Raw genomic sequence first — 19,574 nt, 5'->3', positions numbered from 1 at the left:
TATCGAAACAAATACTACCAGCGAATAAAACGGAATCCTTGAAAACGATGTTCACTAGTCAGTCCGACAGGACGTTACAAGAATCCAGCTTCGATGAGACCAGTCAGTTTTTAGTGTAGCTCCGACTAGAGCAGAAGCCAGCTCGCATCCGACAAAGGGATCAAGATACTTCACCGTGATTAGCGCTGCAAGTAATTGTGATAGTGAAGTTGTGAATGGTTGTACTTGCGAGTGTAAAATTCGCTGTCCAATAAGCGTCTTAGCCAAATCCGAGACCCGCTTGAATTTACTTGTGGCGTTACATAGGCAACACGCGACAACTGGTGTCAGAAGTGGTATGGCTCGGATTCTAAAACAAGTAATTGGACCAAGAAAACTAGTACAACACCACGCAGCGCAGAGGAAAAACGCCATATTATGGACATGACGAACCTGGAACAGATGATGCGACAGCTTCTGGCCCAGCAGGCAAAGACAGACGCCGATAAGAGAGCCGGCCATGAACGAATGATAGAAACAAATGGACGCCAATAGGACCGAGATGAATGGAAGACCTGGCGAGAAGAAATACGCTTTATGCCGCCTGAGACAAAGGATATCCGAGATGAGACGATGATCTGCCGAGAAACAATATCTATATTAGATATGGTGATATTCAAGTGAAGAAGAATGTGGTTGCTGGACCACAGAGCAGAATGCGAGGGGTGAGAAGACCATGGAAAACTGTTACCGCGAGACCGTGAAGTGATATGTTGGTGTAGACTGGAGGGTAATAATGAAATGGATCTTAAAGGAAGTGTTTGAGAATGTTGAGAGGATTCACTACGCTCAGGATAGGGATCAACGGCAGGCTCTTCTGAACACCATAATGAAATTTCGAATCTCCACAAAAGGCGAGGTATTTTTGGGTACGTAAGTGGCTGTTAGCTTCCCAAGAATGATTCAACTTATCGGACTTACGTGACTAGTTAAGATAGAGATATATATTTTATAGAATGGGAATAATTTTATCCCATATGTTGTAAATATGAAGCTAAATTTGAAGTTAATAAAAAAATATAACATTTAATTTTAATTTTCTTCTATGCGTAGTTTATAGCATTAATATTGTCACGTGTTGGGTATGTGTCACGCGACAAGTAACTTCACTCCGTTTTGGATCTAGCGAATTTATTGCACATTCGCTCTTACACTTACACAATTTACAGTTTCACAACTACTGCCATATGTAGTATCAGCATTACTCTTCCTGCTGTAGTCACTTCAATGCGCTCGATACAACTCAACTCGTAGTTGCTGGACTTCAATTCATACGGGATACCTCGAATACTAACTGGCTTCGGCGGCTGCTACAATTCAACTAACTGCTTACGCATTCCAGTCTCCCTTATAAATCCTCAGTCGGACAGCGGAAAACTCACCTCGCTTCACTGTTGCGTAAACGTTGTGTTTACAGGTTCAATTCGGCTATACTCGGCACGGCACGGAGAAACATCGCTTTCCTTATTGTTGCGTAACTTGGCAACCGACCGTTTATCAAGGGTCTGTCTTCGTGGTAACTCTTTTCACCTCCCATTGCCCAGAAACGGTTAGACATGTCACAATATATAGTATTCAATTCAAGAAAATTACGTTTCTTCACCTTTTCTTCTGAAAGCCTATTATTATTCATTCTTTCGAGGCACTATTGTGACTTTTATCTGTTACGGAGTGCCTTGTTGCCTATAAGTCACTAGACATTCTTTTCTCGTTCTCTTCCTCAGGAAACTACCCCAGTGTAGCGCATAACACGCGCAACCTTTCTCGTTAAAGGGCAGAGACCACCATGTGATTTCCAGGCAAGAGAAATATGCAGAACGCGTTTGCTTAGAGGCTCTACACAGCAAACATTTCAGATATACGTATAGGAGTAATAGCAGAAAGCATTCAGCCAACTTATAGGCCTAACCTGAAACACGCTGCGCTGATTTTAGTATCCATTGTACACAGTTCTGATGAATAATGAAGTTTCTTCTGGTGCTTGGAGATTATTAATTATTTTGAAAGGTGGAAGTTCATTATAACGCACATAGTCGTGCTTTTCTTACTCTTAGACGTGATCGGAATATCGAAATTTCATAACCGTGCATACAGTGCCCTTTCTAAACAGTTAACTTTACAGCACAGTAAGGAGCCTGCGNCAGCGCAGCGGATTCTCACGGCCGTTAATCTCGGTTTTCTAGACCGTAGTCGCTATTTCCTTGAAATAGATCCTCAGTTATCCTCATGAGGGTGAGTGGACCCCGTTCCAGACCAACTACTTCTCAGAAAATTTGGTAGCGCCGAGAATCGAACCCGGGACCTCTGGATCTGTAGGCATGACCTCTGATAACCAGACAACAGAGGCGGTCAAATGGAAATATGTAGCTGTTTTAATTTTGATATGTTTTTACATATCCTTGCGCAAGACAGGTACTTAAAATCCTTGAACAAAGTATTAGGTTGGGGGAATAGCTTGAACATCCAAACCGATAGTCAAATCTTACAGCTTAAAGTTAGAAACAAGAAAAATTTATATAATTTTATACATACACTATTTTTTTCCAGAGATATGAACAACAGAAATATCGCAACTCATTTACTGTTATAAAGATGCCACATTAATTTGATTAAATGTTTCAACATCTGAGTCCAGGATGCTATTTCTCGATATTTCATTTCTCATTATTATCTTCAAGAACAAACACTGTTGCTCATCCATTTACGATATCCTTAGTTTGCAGGAACCAATTCAGATAAACGGAGAATTTTTAATTTTTTATATAAGCCAACACACAAAAGTTAATCTTTCAAGCAGATGCATTTCTGAGGAAAATGTCGCCTACAAATAACCTGAATTGTTTAATAGACGATACATTTCTTTAACTGATATCATTAAATACATTAACAACACCTGTATGATATTTATGGTTTTCGTTATTTACCCTAATATTAATTATATTATTTATTTTTAGCACTTGTTCTTTGTGTATTTCCCTTCTTCTTTGTAGACACCTACTGAAAACTTCTGNTTAAAACCCGATTACATTTGTATTATAAATAAGCGAGGAACTGAAAATTAAATATAAAGTTTTTTGTGAGACTTAAACATTTAAAAATCCGTCCACCATTCATAGAATAGTGCTGTAATAAGTGCTGCTTCACATATATGACTTAGTAATATTATATTACTTATTTTAAAATGATTTAATATTTTTAAAATATAAATTACTTAAATATTTCGCAGCAAGATTGTCTTCATTTTCCGGACTTAATCTTGTACTCTCAATTATATTCCATGAATTTTCATAATTAGAGAAGATATTAATCTGCGGGTTCTTTACAAAAGGACTCTTGTTTTAAAACATATGAAAATATTTTGAATAATATAAAGAGTCTGAATTTTTCTTAATAAGAATTAATAAGCCACCTATAACACTGTGTTACGAGTAGATATTTTTTCCTCAATATAACAATATTTTTTACATAAACTGTTTACAATTTAAGAATATGACGTGAGAAAAAAATAATGTAAATTTAAGTTATGTTCCATATAAATTAGAAGACTCTATTGAACTTCAACATGTGCCCTTAGTTAATTATCTGAATTGCATCTTATGCCTAGAACTACTGTGCTCAAATTTTAGAAGAATGTCCTTTTATAAAGACGGCGCCGTTGACATTTTGATTTCCAGACACATCAAATAAATTTGAAGTCTAGAACTAACATGGTAGGCGGAGCTAAAATAATTACATATATTATTACTGACCTCATAGGGTAGTACATTCAACATTATTACGAGCTGATGCAAGAAGCAAATTTCACACAACAAACATATATTTTCATTCATGAATGTCCTTTCCTATGAAAAACACATATTTACAATAACATATCATGGACAAAATTTTATACTTCTTATCGAATATAACTTCAATATGTCGAGTATTTGATTTGAAAGCACACAACACATTCTCTCTCCTCTCCAAGAACACGTACTTAACACACTCAGAAATTCAAGCACTAAATTTTGTTGCTGTGCAACTGTTCAGTTCTAATAGTACAACAAATTCCAAAATCACCGTTAATATGTACTGTTTTGTTTTAGTGTGGAAGGGAATTAGTTGATTATGTGTATATCTTGATGTGATTATAACTGGTGATGATGTCACAAATTTTATTTCTCACCTTGTATTCGCTCTAACGTCAGGATGAATACACCATATGGAATGACGTAAGAAACACAAAAACAATGTTCAGCGATGACGTCACCAGCAAACCTGCAAACATTTACGAAGGCATTAAAATCTACACAGGAAGCAGGACATATCTTAAAACCACAAGAAGCCGTGAATACCATTCACGAAAAGTTAGCACAAAATTTTGGGGGGTGACATAAATGAAGTATACATTTTCGGTAACTTTATCTTTAGTTTGAGTGAATAGGCTTCCATCCCATTATTATAATTCAGCATCCTGCTGCACTGAGGCATCATCCTTATTGTTCAAATACACCGTCAATAATGCAACAATGATGCAAAGTACACCTAAAATATATATTTTTCACTAAAATTGTAACTTTAATACTTTAAAATGTTATTAAATATCATAATAAGTCAAGACACTGCAAGTATAACTAATACACTAAAGGTGAGTATAAAAATAACTCAAAATAACAGGGCGTGAAGGCCCGAAGGTTTGTGAGACGAGGAGGCTCCCACATTTTCTCTAGAAAATCTGCTCACAGATGGCGGTTAGATTGTCAGCTTTACGCGCAGGCATCCCTTTATATCCAAGAATATTCCTGGTACTCATTTCTTCTAGAGGCTGAGTCGACCCCAGTGCCACATTGAGACTGGGAGGATTAGGTCAATTGAAAAAGAAATCCACCTCATCGGAGCTCGAACCACCGATCTTCTTGCTTAGTATCAAAACCAACTACGCTACCGCGTGCCCCATTAAGTCTGTACTGAAGTTGAAATAAGTAGTTATACCGCTCTAAAATACATAGGAACTTTAAGGTAAGCTTACACCGGAAATTCGTTTTCGCAGATTGATTTATGTTAAGTTCATTTCTTTCATTCAGGAGTACAAAACAGGTGACACGACACTGCCAATTCTACAAACACATTCTCGTTCTAATTAAATAGAATATAATGCATGATATAGGCCCTTTTTCCTTTTACGGATCACGAAACTCATTTCTATAAAACAAGTCGAACAATCAAGCAGGAAACTTCTTTGAGCAAGACTACATTCAATAGTCACCCCTCTCAAAAGAGCGAGTGAATACATATTTCGTGATATGATCACATTATTATTTTACAATTCCATGAAGTATATTAGATGACAGTTCGTCATATCATCAACAAAGCGTCCGTTTGTTATGGAATAAACAAATAACAAACTCCGTGGTTTTAGTCCGTAAGAGAACTATACCGACCGAGCGACCGCCGCTTGTCGGTGAAGTTAGTGCCAACTTTAGCGGATAGAGGGTGTCGCGTGACCAGCGCAACGAATCCCCACGGCCGTTAATCTCGGTTTGCTAGACCCGAGCGGCTATTTCCTTGAAATAACTCCTCAGTTATCCTCACGAGGCTGAGTGGACCCCGTTCCAGTCTCACTACTTCTCAGAAAATCTGGTGGCGCCGGGAATCGAACCCAGGGCCTCTAGATCTGTAGGCTGGATCTCTGACCACTAGACCGCAGAGGCGGTATTTGTTATGGAATATTCAAATAATTCAATTATTGTTTCTTTGTCTCAACACAGCTATCAAAATCTCTTTCATATTTACACTGTATAATGAGTATTTTGGTCTTAATGATATGCCAATGTGCTATATGTTTCGGCTTATTAAACCATCATCGGGCAGTACACACTAACATCTATTGAACTGCGTATTATATAAATTCTTATATTACAACATAATTATTATTAATATATCTGACTTCATACATAGTTAATATATTCAGTATTTCGTTAGAGTTAATACTATTCCTGTAAATATATTACAAATGTATTAAAGGTTTTATATTAATGGGTGCCTAAAGAAGTACACGAAGTAGCCTATAAGAAAATAAGACAATACAGAAATAATACAACTTTTAAGCTATAAAATACAGCCGGATGATGGACTGAAATGTTGTGCGTTATGTCGTGTTTAAATATCGCATACATAAATATTACTCATATTGGTGTCCATCATTGGAATTATGGCACTACAATGTGTTGTTATCTATGATTGTTGTTGTTTTGATTGTGGTCTAGTTTGTTTTATTTCTACTCCCATTTGACTTCCTTACGGAGAAGTCGCATTGTTCAGAACTAGCTGTTGTGATGATCCGCGCTGTTTATTTCTATGTTTCCTGGTCTGGTTTTCTGCTGTAATAGTTAATATGTTATTTAGAATAAATATTTTGTCATTATTCCCTTCTTGTTAGATTTAGTATTGGTTGGCTTTATTCGATTTATTGCTCGATTATTTACATTTAAGTTATATTTTCTACTTACTATTTTATGGGTTTATCCACCTTCCGTGTTTGAACGTCTGACCCCGTTGTATGTCAGACTGGAACTGGTCTTCTAACACGCGTTATGTTTCTCAATTTATAGGTAGGAAGGGGAGGGGAGGTTATAGTAGGGGTGTGTGTACGTGTGGTAGGATGGGTTAGTCTGGTTGTTGTTTTCCATTTCCTATATTTTGGTAGGCAGTTATTATTATGTCGTGTGAAAGAGTACATGTTTCCATAAAACTGTCGTTTAATTGCATGTTCTCTCTGCTGATTTCGTATATGTGAAATCTCTCATAAGCATCCAGCATCTGACTTTTCTTTTCTATTTGCGGGATTTTCACTGTTTTCTCCATTGTTACGTATTCATGTTTGGTATCTAGTAGACGTAATGTTGGGCACACATAGAGTTCTGTCCGTCTCTTATGTGCTCTTTGAATCTAGTTTTGAACGTTCGCCCCATCTGCCTGCCTAGTTGTGTGGACAATCAGCATATTGTAACTTATACACACCACTTAAGTTATATTTTTCGTTGCTCTTTTCTTTTGTTCTTAACAATTGTTTCATATTATTCTTAGTTCTATATGATATTCCAATTTCAGTATTCCTGATTAATTTTGTAATTGTTCCAGTATCTGGCCTGACGAAAGTGAATGTGACCAATTTACTGTTTCTTTTTGCTATTCTGTATCGGGTGTTCCTGTTGTGTGGTATTATGTGAATAATTATTATTATCTAGTACACTTTTTATGATAGTTTTTTTTTTGTTATTTTTGGTGTTGTGCCTAATTGGGTATTTATTCATTTGGTTAATGAGGATATTTATAGCAGTTTTTTCGTTGTGTATGATTAAGTCTGTGGTTGTAGGTGTACTACAGATTCCTAATTGTAACTTAAGATGGGCCTTTGCAATGGATATATCCAAGAAATTAATTTTGTTATTTACTTCCTCTTCTATTGTGAACTTGATTCTGGGTCGCATCTTATTGAATTCTTCTAAGCATTACTGATGTTAGTTATGCGTGTGTTGTATATGATTAGTATGCCGTCGACATACCTATGATAACTCTGATTTGAAACTTCTTCAAAATGTCCACGATTATTGTGTGTTAGCGGTGTTGTATAAATATTTCTATTAGGATTGCCGATGTTGGTGCTCCCATTGCTAGACCATCGTTCTGTTTGTACCACCTTCCATTGTGTTCGATATAATTCTGTTCTAAAATTGTGTTTAGTAAATTTATAATTCTACTTTCCTTTCCTGTGAGATGTTATAATTATTATCCATAATATTTTTCACTATGTTTTGGACTTCGCATATTGAAATATTTGTGTACAGGTTTTCAATGTCAAATGAGCGCAGTCATATATCTTCATTTGTTTAGATAAGCTTCAGTGAATAAGCTAGCAGTATGCTGGTATTCTGCACATTAAATGCTGTAAGACGTTGTGCAATATTATGTCTAGATACCTGGCTAGTTTGTAACCAGGGCTGTCTATCCAATTAATTATTGGATGTAGAGATTTCTCTTGTTTATGCAATTTTATAGCTCCGTGTAGGAAAGAGGAGAGTGGGAAGACCAAGGTTAAGATGGGAAGAATGTGTGTGGCAGGACACAAGAATTTTGGGTGTAAAGAACTGGATGAATGTAGCATCGAATGGAGAAGAATGGTGAGCAATCCCGAGGAAGGCCAGGGCTCACAAAGGGCCGTCGTGCCAGTGATGATGATGATGATGATGATGATGATGATGATGATAGCTCCGTGTATATGTGGCTCGCAGGGATTCATATATACTCGTACATATCTCCATTTGCTACTGGGTTTTATAATGTATTTTGCTATTGTTAACGCAATTCCGTATATTCTGTTGCTGTTTCTTAGTAATATCGTGTGATTTCTCCCCCCTCCCTTTGGCGCTACAGCCTTGGCTACCTCCACGAAACTTTCCGTTTCACTTCAGTTTACTATATCCTGGGCAATCGGTAGGATCCATTGGGCGTGTGATCAGTTCGTCGCAAGGCCTCTACCTCTACACAAACACAGAGAAAACGCACATACACAAATACCAAACATCCATAAAATAAGTGGGATCCGAACCCACGATCCCGACTTCCGAGCCAGCGAAGACAGTGCATGCCTTAGACTGCTCGGCTACCGTGACCGACCAATATCGTATGATAGTACTGTGAAATTATTGTTATTAATAGTTTTCTAATTTATTAATATAATTATCATTCTTTACTATAATTAGTGTGTTGCCTTTATCAGTTTTTGTTATCGATTAATTTCTGTTTAATATTCTTTATTGTGTGCCATTCTGTGTGTTCTCCTTTCGTGTGTTTCGTTTTTTTCTTTCTTGATTTTGTTTACTTATTAATTTTTGGATGTTATTTGCCACTAATTGTCTCATGTAGGCCTGGTTTTCCTCGGGTAATGTTCTTATAACTATGTCTGCTTCGAATGCTATGGTTTTTATCCACGTTTTTGGTTTACGATATAGGTTATATTTTAATCCTTTGTGAGGATATGTAGTTAATCTTCAGTAGATGCCATATCGATCATAAGAATTAAAAGTTTGTGACGATGGGACATTGCTACAAGTGTTATGTTTTTGGACATTATCCATCGTCTTGTCCATTTTAATAAAAAAACAGTCCTGTTTCTTTTTTAAAACACAACGTTCCGGAGACTGGATCCTGTCCGCGTCCTCAGGTGAAACCTGCTTAGTTGGGTCCAATAGATAGAGCTAGCCACTATCTCCGGCGGAACATCGCCTTGTGGCGACCCTGCCACCCACGGTGGCTGTGCAGCGGATCCCCTTTCTGGGAATTCTGTGGCGTACATCTTACCTGCAGAGTTCCGGAACCTCTCCTGAGCCAGTTTATTGGAGGTGAGAGCCCTTGCGAGACTGGGGAACACCGCCTTGTGGCGGGTCCTGCCACCCACGGTGGCTGTGCAGCGGATCTCCATTCTGGAAATGAGACCTCCCCCGCTGTTGATGAAGTGGGAGTTCTGGATCTGGAAGTGCAGCCCCACTGTCTTGGTGTGTAGTCCTTGTGAGTCAGTCTCATCAGCTCCCTCGTGGTACTCCCATACCCACGTGTCTGCCTGAAACAACAAAGAAATCCCTTGATGGTTAGATGGACAGTTTGATGGCAGACTCACTTCGCAGCAGGGGAGGAATTATCGGTATGAATTTGTAGCCATGACCACACAAATCAAAGGCAACCTCAAGTCAAATGATGCAATAAACTGAGGTGCACAGCAGAAGAATGGTTTCTCTCGCACCTACAGGCCCGATCGCCTAACTGAAAGACTGTAATGTGTGTCCTTGTTAGAGAGATAAGTGAAAGAACTTTGTCACCGCCGTTAAAAGATATGATGCCTCCACAGCACGGCACTTAAAGGTAAGATATTTATTGGGAGCATTTGTTTTCGAAGTTTTCATACATTGTCACTGGTATAGAACAAATTCTTAAATGTGTGTATTAAGGAATCCAAGGCCTGTATTCCTACTTATATTTTACGATTGCAATGCTTTCTCTACATGTTTATGGGACAGTTGGACACTGTCGTATTCTAACAGTGCTAAAGGGCAGCGTATTGGGATAATGTTTGAACCCAATTGAGGGGGAATTAGAGAAAGGGGGAGAAATCTTCATGATGAGAAGTTCTATAATTTATGCACTTCGCAAAATATTGTTCGGCTGACAGAAGCACGGAGGAAAATATTGTCACTTGCAGGAGGGTACCTTCACAATAAAAATATGAACGGGGTATGAAACACACAGTGGATACTTGAGAATTGCATATAATATTTGTTCGATAAACCTGAATGTGAGAGACCACTTGGAAGACTGGGTACAGATGGGATTATAACGTTGAAACAGTAATATTTAAAACCTGGGAATTTTATTCTATTTACCCATATTAGGACCCAGTTTCAGGCTAGTAAGGGCTCCGTAAAAGAAGACGGTATTACTGACCAACCAAATGACTACAATCTTCATAAGATGGACACTGATCTAAAGAGCATACTTCAGAATAAACATTCGCAAAAGCCTTATTGCTACTTGAACCGAATTTACTCTAACTGCTCTTTCTACAGCTTTGTTAGTATGTAGGTCCTTACTAAAACTATGCAATAGAGGACTATCCTTTCGATTATAATCATAATTATACTATCAGGGATGCATGTTATGTCACTCTTGGTTACATTGGCTTAGAATAGGAACTGATGGTTCTATAACAAACTTGCTTTCAAAGTTTCTCATAGAAGTGCTACTGAAAACAAGCAACGATAAATCACTTCTCAGCATCGAGGCCGAAATGATATAAATTCGCAACGAAACCTCTCGTCTCTTACATCAGCAATTCTCGAACTTTAAAACCAAATCAGCAGTGAATATACAGTATCGGAGCAGAGAGAACAGAATATAAATCACATTTCAGTATAATTTTAAACCAGTTACAAATGATTAAGGACTAATTTCATATATAATCAGGACGATGACTTCAATTACCGTTCAATGATAAAAGTATAATTCTTGTTTATAAATTAGATGATGAAGGAGCGCAAACTCTATTCATCACAATAACGATATTTTCATAATACTCGTATTATTAACAGAGCTGAGCTTATGTTGACCACATGTGTGTTCCAGTGGTCAGAGTTTCTGGCTACAGATACAGAGGTCTTGAGTTCGATTTCCGGCGCTATCAGATTTTCTGAGAAGTAGTGGGTCTAGAACGGGATCCACTCAGCCTTGTGAGGATAATTTAGGAGCTATTTCAAGGAAATAGCCGCTCCGGTCTAGAAAACCGAGACTAACGGCCGTGGGGATTCGTTGCGCTGACCACGCGACACCCTCTGTCCGCTAAAGTTGACACTAACTTCGCCGACAAGCGGCGGTCGTTCGGTCGGTATAGTTCGCTTGCGGACTACAGGCCACGGAGTTTGATGAACTTATGTCCTTGACGTAGTCTTATATGAACACTTGAGTTATCCCTTTGAGAAGTTTTCTCATATGTTTTCGCTGTTTCTCGATCGGAAAATACACGTACTTGGTTCGAATCAAGGCGGAAATCAAATAACATGAATTTGTTTTTCAAACATCCTACGAATCAAAATAACCTCTATATACCCCTAGCAGCCATATTCCTTCCATAAAAATTTCATATTCTTTCAGAAGATAGTCTTTTGGAATCTTCTAGTTTTACAAAATAAATTTCCTCTCCTATTGCTCCCACTTTGGAGCATAGGACAAAATTTTCAATTTGATGATTATTTTACAGACGGTAGAAATTCTTGGACTAGTGATCATCCCTTCGCAAGGCATATACCTAAACACAGGACAACACAGACACAGAATAAACGCATACATAAATGATCGCGAGTTCCGAGCGAGCGAAGACAGTTCAAGCTTTAGACTGCTAGGCTACCGTGGCCGGCTTACAAAATTGGTGATTCTAAATTTCTCAGTAAAGCTGGAGGTGGGTCCCAAATCGAACCATTTGCATGAAGGGATCGAGAACAAGTCTGCAGAATTACACGCTCTGCTGCTCCGATCTGTCGGGCATTGTGTGGGCACTGTTTGAGATCCCAGTACTTCAGAGACGTCTTGGGAAGAGTGGAGTAAGCTCCTAATGGACCAACCCGCATTTCAGCGTATCCTGATGGGGAAGAAGAAGAAGAAGAGCAATCTGTCCAGATTGTAGAACACAAACGTAACCCACCGCCAGCAGAAATCACTCGTTATATTTGTGTTCCTTTCAAAGTGACGTGCACTCATGACAAGAGGAGATATCCTTAAGTTTATAAACAGAATCTGATATCGAATCTTCACCACCTTTATATCGATAAATTATCTGTTCGATATTATTCTACTGGAAAGGGGTCCACTCAGCCTCGTGAGGATAATTGAGCAGCTACTTGAATGGAATAGTAGCGGCTCCGGTCTAAAAACCGAAATTAAATGCCGTGCGGATTCGTTGCGCTTACCACGCGACACCCTTTATCAGCTAAAGTTAGCACTAACTTCGCCTACTAGCTGCGGTCGCTCGCTTGGTCGGTATAGTTCGTTTGCGGACTAAAACCACGGAGTTTGTTTGTTTGTTGACATAATTCTACAGCACGTCCTTGTTCTCCATACTCCGCCATCGATCAGGGTTTGTATATACGCGTCAGGGAAGTTCAGACATATATGTGTAAATGGGAAGATATTGTTAGAATGTTTCATTATAGAAACAAGGTGTGATGTATAATGTACAACAAAATGTTTTTCTGAGTGCAACTAGTAAAACTTGATTTCATATTGCAAACTTCCAGTCCTACAAATCTTGTGTTGTTAACTTCGTCTCTATATAATGTCACCTTACCATTCAAGTACTTCTCTGTCTCCATAGTGACAACTGGGTTTCCCAGCAGAACTTTTTTTTTAAAAATTTTTCAATACGTGAAACGTTAAATATTAAACATTAAATATAATATTGTAAACAGTTGTCACACAAAAAGCATTTATAGATATATGAATTGTAAACGGAAACTGCTACACTGCAACGCTAACACATATCAACGATGTAGATGTTGATAATACGAAGAACGTGACATTGTGTTTTTAAATGTTAAGTTTTAGACTGGGTTCAGTGTGGCAGCAACGTTAAGAGTATACACCTGATGATGGCCGATAGAGGCCGAAACATGTAGTGTAGAAAGAACAAGATCAAAGACATATAAATGTATATTGTTTGCAGTTAGGACGGAGTTTGTATCATTTAACGTGAAACATGCTATGTTAAACTCTAGCATTATTTGATGAAGAGCGCGAACTATATAGCTCCACATTATTAAGTTTCGTTCAGCAATAGATATGTAAAAAATATTAAATACATAATTTTTCAGCAAATCAATTACAAATTCAGCAGAACATTTGCATCTCAATTATCCTCCAAGAAACAACGATACAAATCGAGACCTATGCATGTGAGCATTAAGCTTTGTGCAACAGCAAAATCTAGAAGACTAATTTGATTTTGATTATGTTCCATAAAGCATGAGTTCTCATATGAATCTAGAGATATCTGATTAAAAATCCAATTTCTGGGTCTGGAAAATTATTAAAATTAGAGTTGCTAAATAATATACATTTTTGTCCTCTTTGTATAATATTTCAATTTTTGTCAAACAAGACTGGGAAACTATAAAATTCAGGTATTCAATACACAAAGCAAAATATTACAAAAATCACCGGTAAGATATACGCTTTAATAAGTTTACAAACAAAATTGTAATTGTCTTTATATCTCATAATTCTCATAAATAAGCCCTGTCCTTTATGCTAAGTAAGAGTAAAGAATATATCGCAGGTATTTAAAAAGCAACGTCAGAACAATCCTCCATTTCTCTCTGTTTATATTATCGCGATTTATGAGCGTGTCGCTATAGACGGGGTGTAGACTAGTGAATGGATTTATTGACCACTTATACACACCACTCAGAACTACAAGTAATTACAGCACTATCGCTAATCTTCACACTTTACAAGCTACTATAGACTAAGTCTTCTCCAGAATGCTATGTCTTTACTAGCCTTTGCTTGGTAACAGCTCTGAACAATTGACATTCTTTACATTCTGTGCTCACGTCGTTACTCCTCGGTAAGAGTCCCACAAGGGAACCGACAACTGAACAACAGCGCCATCTCTTGTCAGCCTCTCGACAAAACTCATCTCACTCAACTGACTTGTTCGCCCCAGTTATCTTTCTTATAACATCTTTATACGGACCGACTATAAAACACAGTTCTCTACAGTAAATCTAAAGATGCGTGCGTATTCGTTGCCATGAAAACGTGTTTACAAATCCGTTGCCTAGTAACGGGTTTCATAACACCATTCTTTTTTCGCCTATCTGGCGATCACTGTATAGAAACGGCTGTACACTGCACAATATTAATTTTGAAAGAGCAGTTAAGAGGCTACATTGTAGGATTTGATAATCTCACAGAGGCTGTTAAGAAGCCTTTTCGCAGGTAGCAAACATCTCTACTTGGCATCATATTCACGCGGGTTTCTTGCTTAACTAATTCAAGGACCTGAATGTAGAGGCGAAATAATATTCCGAATCGTTGGTTGACTTTCAAAGAACTATAAAAGGTCCCAGAAGATATAACTCTTAAGAAACTGCGTTCATTCTCTAATTTCTTCTTTTCATTCCCTTTCTTTTACTTCCTTTTACGTTTACATAGTTAAAATATTATTTTTGCTGTACACGTATTTTTGTCGTGGGATCCGTTGCGCTGAGCACGCGACACCCTCTATCCGCTAAAGTAGGCACTAACTTCGACGACAAGTGGCGGTCGCTCGGTCGGTATAGTTCCCTTGCTGACTAAAATCACGGAGTTTTTGTTGTTTTTTTTTACATGTGTTTATACTTTTGCCCCGTACCTTTACACCTATTGCAAATATCATTATTACCATTATTAATTTTATTCCTTCTTACATGATATCCAGTTCGTGCTAAGAGAATTGGTTATAAGGTCTGTTTTCTTTGTTCTTTCTATATGAATATGACACTGCAATAGTTCAGGCTCTCCTCTGAACAGTATTTTCTTCGACTTTAAAGTATTCTGACGATGGTGTATGCTGTACAGAACTATAAGGTTTATTTTGGACTCTATCCATCGTCTGGTATATATACCCGGTCTACTCACCGGGGTTTGTCCAGTGATTGAGACTAGCACTTTCTAACGGGCCCAACTGAGTAGGTCTATCTTGCCCCATCCACCTGAAGACGGAGACAGTTCCAGTCTCCGAAACGTTGTGGTTTATTGTCTTATATATACCAGACGATGTATAGAGTCCAAAATAAACCTTATAGTTCTGTACAGTATTTTCTTCGTCTACTGAACCCTTCCATTCCAAATCATTAGTCTTAACCGCCTACTGAAATTCGTTTCTGCTGATGTCACGTGATATCCCGGTCTCTGCTTCAGTATCCAACAAGGTCACTGAATGTCGCGGCCCTGTATCGAAATTAGGAGATCTATTAAATTCTCAGCTCAGGGAGAGCTTAAACTGACAGGTTTTCGGCAATTTTCCTCAGCACCTCAAAGAAAATTCCTGCAGAGTACTTCAAATTATACCACAATCACGACATCCAATATCCTTTCAAAATTTATTATTCACAAATGACCCCATTATTCAGCACTGTGCAGGGAAATGAGCTTCCGAAGCGTCATTAAAAAACCACAAATAAGTAAACAACGCAACTTGACAAGGCTTCATATCCTCAATAATATTTAATTAATTTGAAACGTAATGTTTTATGTACATAGAATGTACGTACACCCATCAAGAGATACTTTCAACGTTGCGCGGCATCCTCGGATATGACAGACGTTACGCGTTATTTTCTTCTTATACTTCCAATTTGGTTTTACATACTAATAATTTGTGCCACTTAATAATTTCCTTACTCCCTTGTTTTGAATTTCTTTGGATGGGTTTCAGAACTTTAACATTAACTTAACTAACTCCGTGGCTTTAGTTCGCAAGTGAACTATACTGACCGATCGACCGCTGCTTGTCGGCGAAATTAGTGCCAACTTTAGCGGATAGAGGGTGTCGCGTGGTCAGCGCCACGAATCCACACGGCCGTTAATTTAGGTTTTCTAGACGGGAAAACTTTAGCATTAGGCATCTCTAAAAGTGTTTTTTTTTTCAGGTGATACCAATGAATACACGATACATATCTAACACTTTCTTTTATTGTTTGAGAAACATATAATTTTCGATGTTCATTTTAACTTGTAGTGTCAAAATTGCTTTAGTCTGATTACATGTACAAATAACTTTTCAAGTTGTGGCACCTCTGAACCCAAACCCACTTAATGGAAGTATTTTAATTATTACAACATATTCTGGGTTTTAAATTTAAGATGAGTCTGCGGTACGTAAACTTCACAAAGTACACAGAATTGGCGCGAGAGACATCCGTTCGTTAGAAACAAACAGGAACACGAAGGCCTCTTGACTTCCAGTCACTCAGCAGACCCTTTACACAGCGTGGCTGTTTAACATGCGAGTTGTTTACGTAAGAAACAATGCCCCTGCCGTTCTTTCTGTTTAATTACCGTCTTGTCTGATACAGTACTTCCTTCCTGACATCATAGCCTGCGTCCAACAACTTGCTCAACGAGGCGGAAGCCACCTGAGGCTACAGAGCGGGGTTCAGTCTCTCTTAAGATAAGACAGGCTCTGGTGGGAGGTATAACTCACGCTTGGCCTAATATTTTGGTTCAAGCACTTACTTATTTACTCATGGAGCTGGGCCCTTCTTGAAAAGCCCCAAATTCTCCAGCTACTTAAGAATTTCCCAGCATTTTATGAAACCCGAAAGTCCATTACCGTGTTCACAAGAGCCCTCCACTGGTCTCTATCCTGAGCCAGATCAATCAAATTCATACCATCTCATCCTATCTCTCTAAGATCCATTTTAATATTGTTCATCCGCGTACGCCTTGGTCATTCCAGTGGTCTTTTGTTTCTGGCTATCCCACCAATTTTGCATTGTCACGTTTATACTTACTGACATAACGTTCCTTGTTGGTCTATTTAGGTCTATAGGCTAAATATCAGTTCAGAGAGAAGGCAAATATAAACATGGATACTTATGCTATATTTCGATGACCGGTGACCGTGTATGTCTGCAGGCTTTAGTAGATTCCTCAGTTTCTGCTGGCGAATGCAATAGTACAGTAAATGAGAAATGTGTGCTTCTTCCCCTCTAAACCGCACATTTATTGAATTCTTCCAGTCTCTCTATCCAACCTTGCCTCCTTTCTCCCTTGTTTCGATCTCCTATTTCATCCTCTTTCTTTCTTTCTTTCTTTCTATTATTTATCATGGCAACCTCTTGTTGTGCCTGAAACCTGAGTAGCCTTTATCTCGAGTTTCTGTTAAGAACGTAATGAAAATTTGACTGAGCTTCTGTATGAATATTTGTGGCGTGAAACGATTGTCTGGGGTAGAAATGCGCTCAAATCGACAGTACTTACCTGGGCGCCGTTGATTTGCCAGGCAAGGACGGCTGTGGGACTGGATTTTCCCGACGTGCAATTCGCAGTTACGTAATCACCGATGGAGTATGCTGACAGCACTCCTTCGATCATTGGATCCTCTGTCGGGAAAGCTGGAAACGAGAACAAATATTTATATTAACAACTTTATTTTAATGGGGAGTGTTCTGCCTCGAGGCCAATTACAGTGGCTTCGCGATTTGAGGCATGAATCGACTTCGACCGCTCGAACACTGGGGTCGTGAGTTCGAATCCCAGTCGATACATGGATATCTATGTGCGTTTATTCTGTTTGTGTTGATCTGTATGTAGGTAGCGAACTTACGACGGCTGATCCCCCGTCCAAGGAGTCCTGCAAACTGTGTGTAGGATTAAGAAACTGAAAAAGCAGCTGACGTCCAAAGGACTGTAGGATCATAGGTAGACAGAGATTTTGTCTCGAGAGCTGATAATTGGAATAACACCAGTAACATCACGCTAATGATGGATCCTTCACTTCGGAAGCTAAAATTGAAAAAAAAATACGTGTATATTATAATGTCTCAGAAATATTAATATTGTGTGTTCTGCCGGGAAAGCTGAAAATGGGAACAGGCTATTAGATGAGTAACACAATTTTAAAACTAGGGCCTACTCTCATACAATGAAGTTCTGTCCTTATATAAAAAAATGATAACAAATGCATAAGATTTACGTTCGCCAATTTTGATATTCGGATACACAAATGTCTTTTGTTGAAATTTATCTCGAATTTGCTATTGTTTTTCTTCTGTTACAAAACGATAAATAATGAAATATTTTCAAAACAATTTTTAAACGATTCGAATTTACATGAAGGAAATGTGGTCTTTTTCTCAAAAAGTCAACCTTAATTCCATCAGGCATTATTTAGTGAAGACCTACAAAGTGACCACTTTCGGTCCTATCCTGCTTCTCTCGGTTATAATTACGTTTCATATTTTTACGTTCATTGTCACCCGTTTCCTGTTCTGATTTTGTTCTTCATTCATCCGTAGGCTGTTCTCAATTCCTGTGCACTTCCGTTTCACGACCCGCCTCACACCATTGGCATTCCATCGATTCTACATCGTTTCGTTGATTTTATTAGGACGTTCTATCGATACTCAAACTGTATGTCTTTGTGCTCCCGCACTCACTGAACACGTACTCCATAAAATATATGGATCAGTTGTTTTTTGTAATTTGAAGCACTTCCCACTATAACCTAGTGTTTCGATATTCGTATAATCGCAATGTACATATACGTATTTAACAAATTTCAACAGAAAATGTACAGAGATATCTCAGCTAGAAAACGCTAAGACCTGCGGACTATGGGTTCGATTCCGGTTCGTCACTTCGTCAAATTCTACTCTGTGTACTTTACAATAAATAATTAGTTCAATCACAGGGATAAAGCAGCCAAAGTGTAGAGGTGATCACTGAGTCTATCTAATAAAGAGGTTGAAGACGTGTGGAGTTTGGGGATAGAAGAAATAATTTTAATATGACAGGATATCAGGAAAATTGAAAATAATTAGATTTTAACCATTTTAAATGTTTTTACTTTCAACTTCTCAGTTTTCGTCCATAATACGTATTTCTGTACATTTTAGTAATGAGACGCAATATCACATCATCAAAATGAGTTCAGTGAATACAGCGACAGGATACGCCCACAGACTGATGGACAGTAAGGAAACAAGGAGACTCGAAAAAGTAAGAGTCGCTTACATAACACTTCTGAAACTTTAAATTTAATCCCGTTCACTAACACAAGGCAACGAAGTGGTGAATTGACACACTCGCGCATTCCTGAAATCGCAGTGCGCCTTCAAAGAGGTGATTAGAGCACACGCCACACAGATGTGTCGGAGAAGTTGCCGCCTCTACAGTAAAGGCGCTTCGGTATCAGGTTTCTTTACGAGAATGGTCATTATTTGCTATCTGGACGTTAGAGTTTACAG

General features: G+C 38.3%; 1 protein-coding gene across 1 annotated transcript; it reads right to left on the bottom strand.

Moving 5' to 3' along the window:
* Positions 1 to 3,056: 3,056 nt before the first annotated feature.
* On the bottom strand, positions 3,057 to 17,715 carry LOC111869649. Its single transcript, XM_023861315.2, has 3 exons — positions 17,587 to 17,715; positions 9,379 to 9,637; positions 3,057 to 4,296 (listed from the first exon to the last, which is right to left on the bottom strand). Exons 1-3 carry the CDS (start codon positions 17,698 to 17,700, stop codon positions 4,223 to 4,225), a joined length of 447 nt encoding a protein of 148 aa, XP_023717083.1. The 5' UTR covers positions 17,701 to 17,715; the 3' UTR covers positions 3,057 to 4,222.
* Between the last annotated feature and the right edge of the window lie 1,859 nt (positions 17,716 to 19,574).

The sequence above is a fragment of the Cryptotermes secundus genome, unplaced genomic scaffold, assembly GCF_002891405.2.
Source record: "Cryptotermes secundus unplaced genomic scaffold, Csec_1.0 scaffold937, whole genome shotgun sequence".
Lineage (NCBI taxonomy): Eukaryota > Metazoa > Arthropoda > Insecta > Blattodea > Kalotermitidae > Cryptotermes > Cryptotermes secundus.
The sequence above is the reverse complement of the archived record's forward strand: the minus strand, read 5'-3'. Positions and strand labels throughout refer to the sequence as shown.

Coding starts and splice junctions, on each gene's coding strand:
- LOC111869649 (XM_023861315.2), bottom strand. CDS start 17,700: ATGATCGAAGGAGTGCTGTCAGCATACTCCATCGGTGATTACGTAACT. Junction 9,638..17,586: donor GGCAAATCAACGGCGCCCAG/GTAAGTACTGTC, acceptor TTGTTGTTTCAG/GCAGACACGTGGGTATGGGA. Junction 4,297..9,378: donor GAGGTTCCGGAACTCTGCAG/GTAAGATGTACG, acceptor AAATGTTTGCAG/GTTTGCTGGTGACGTCATCG.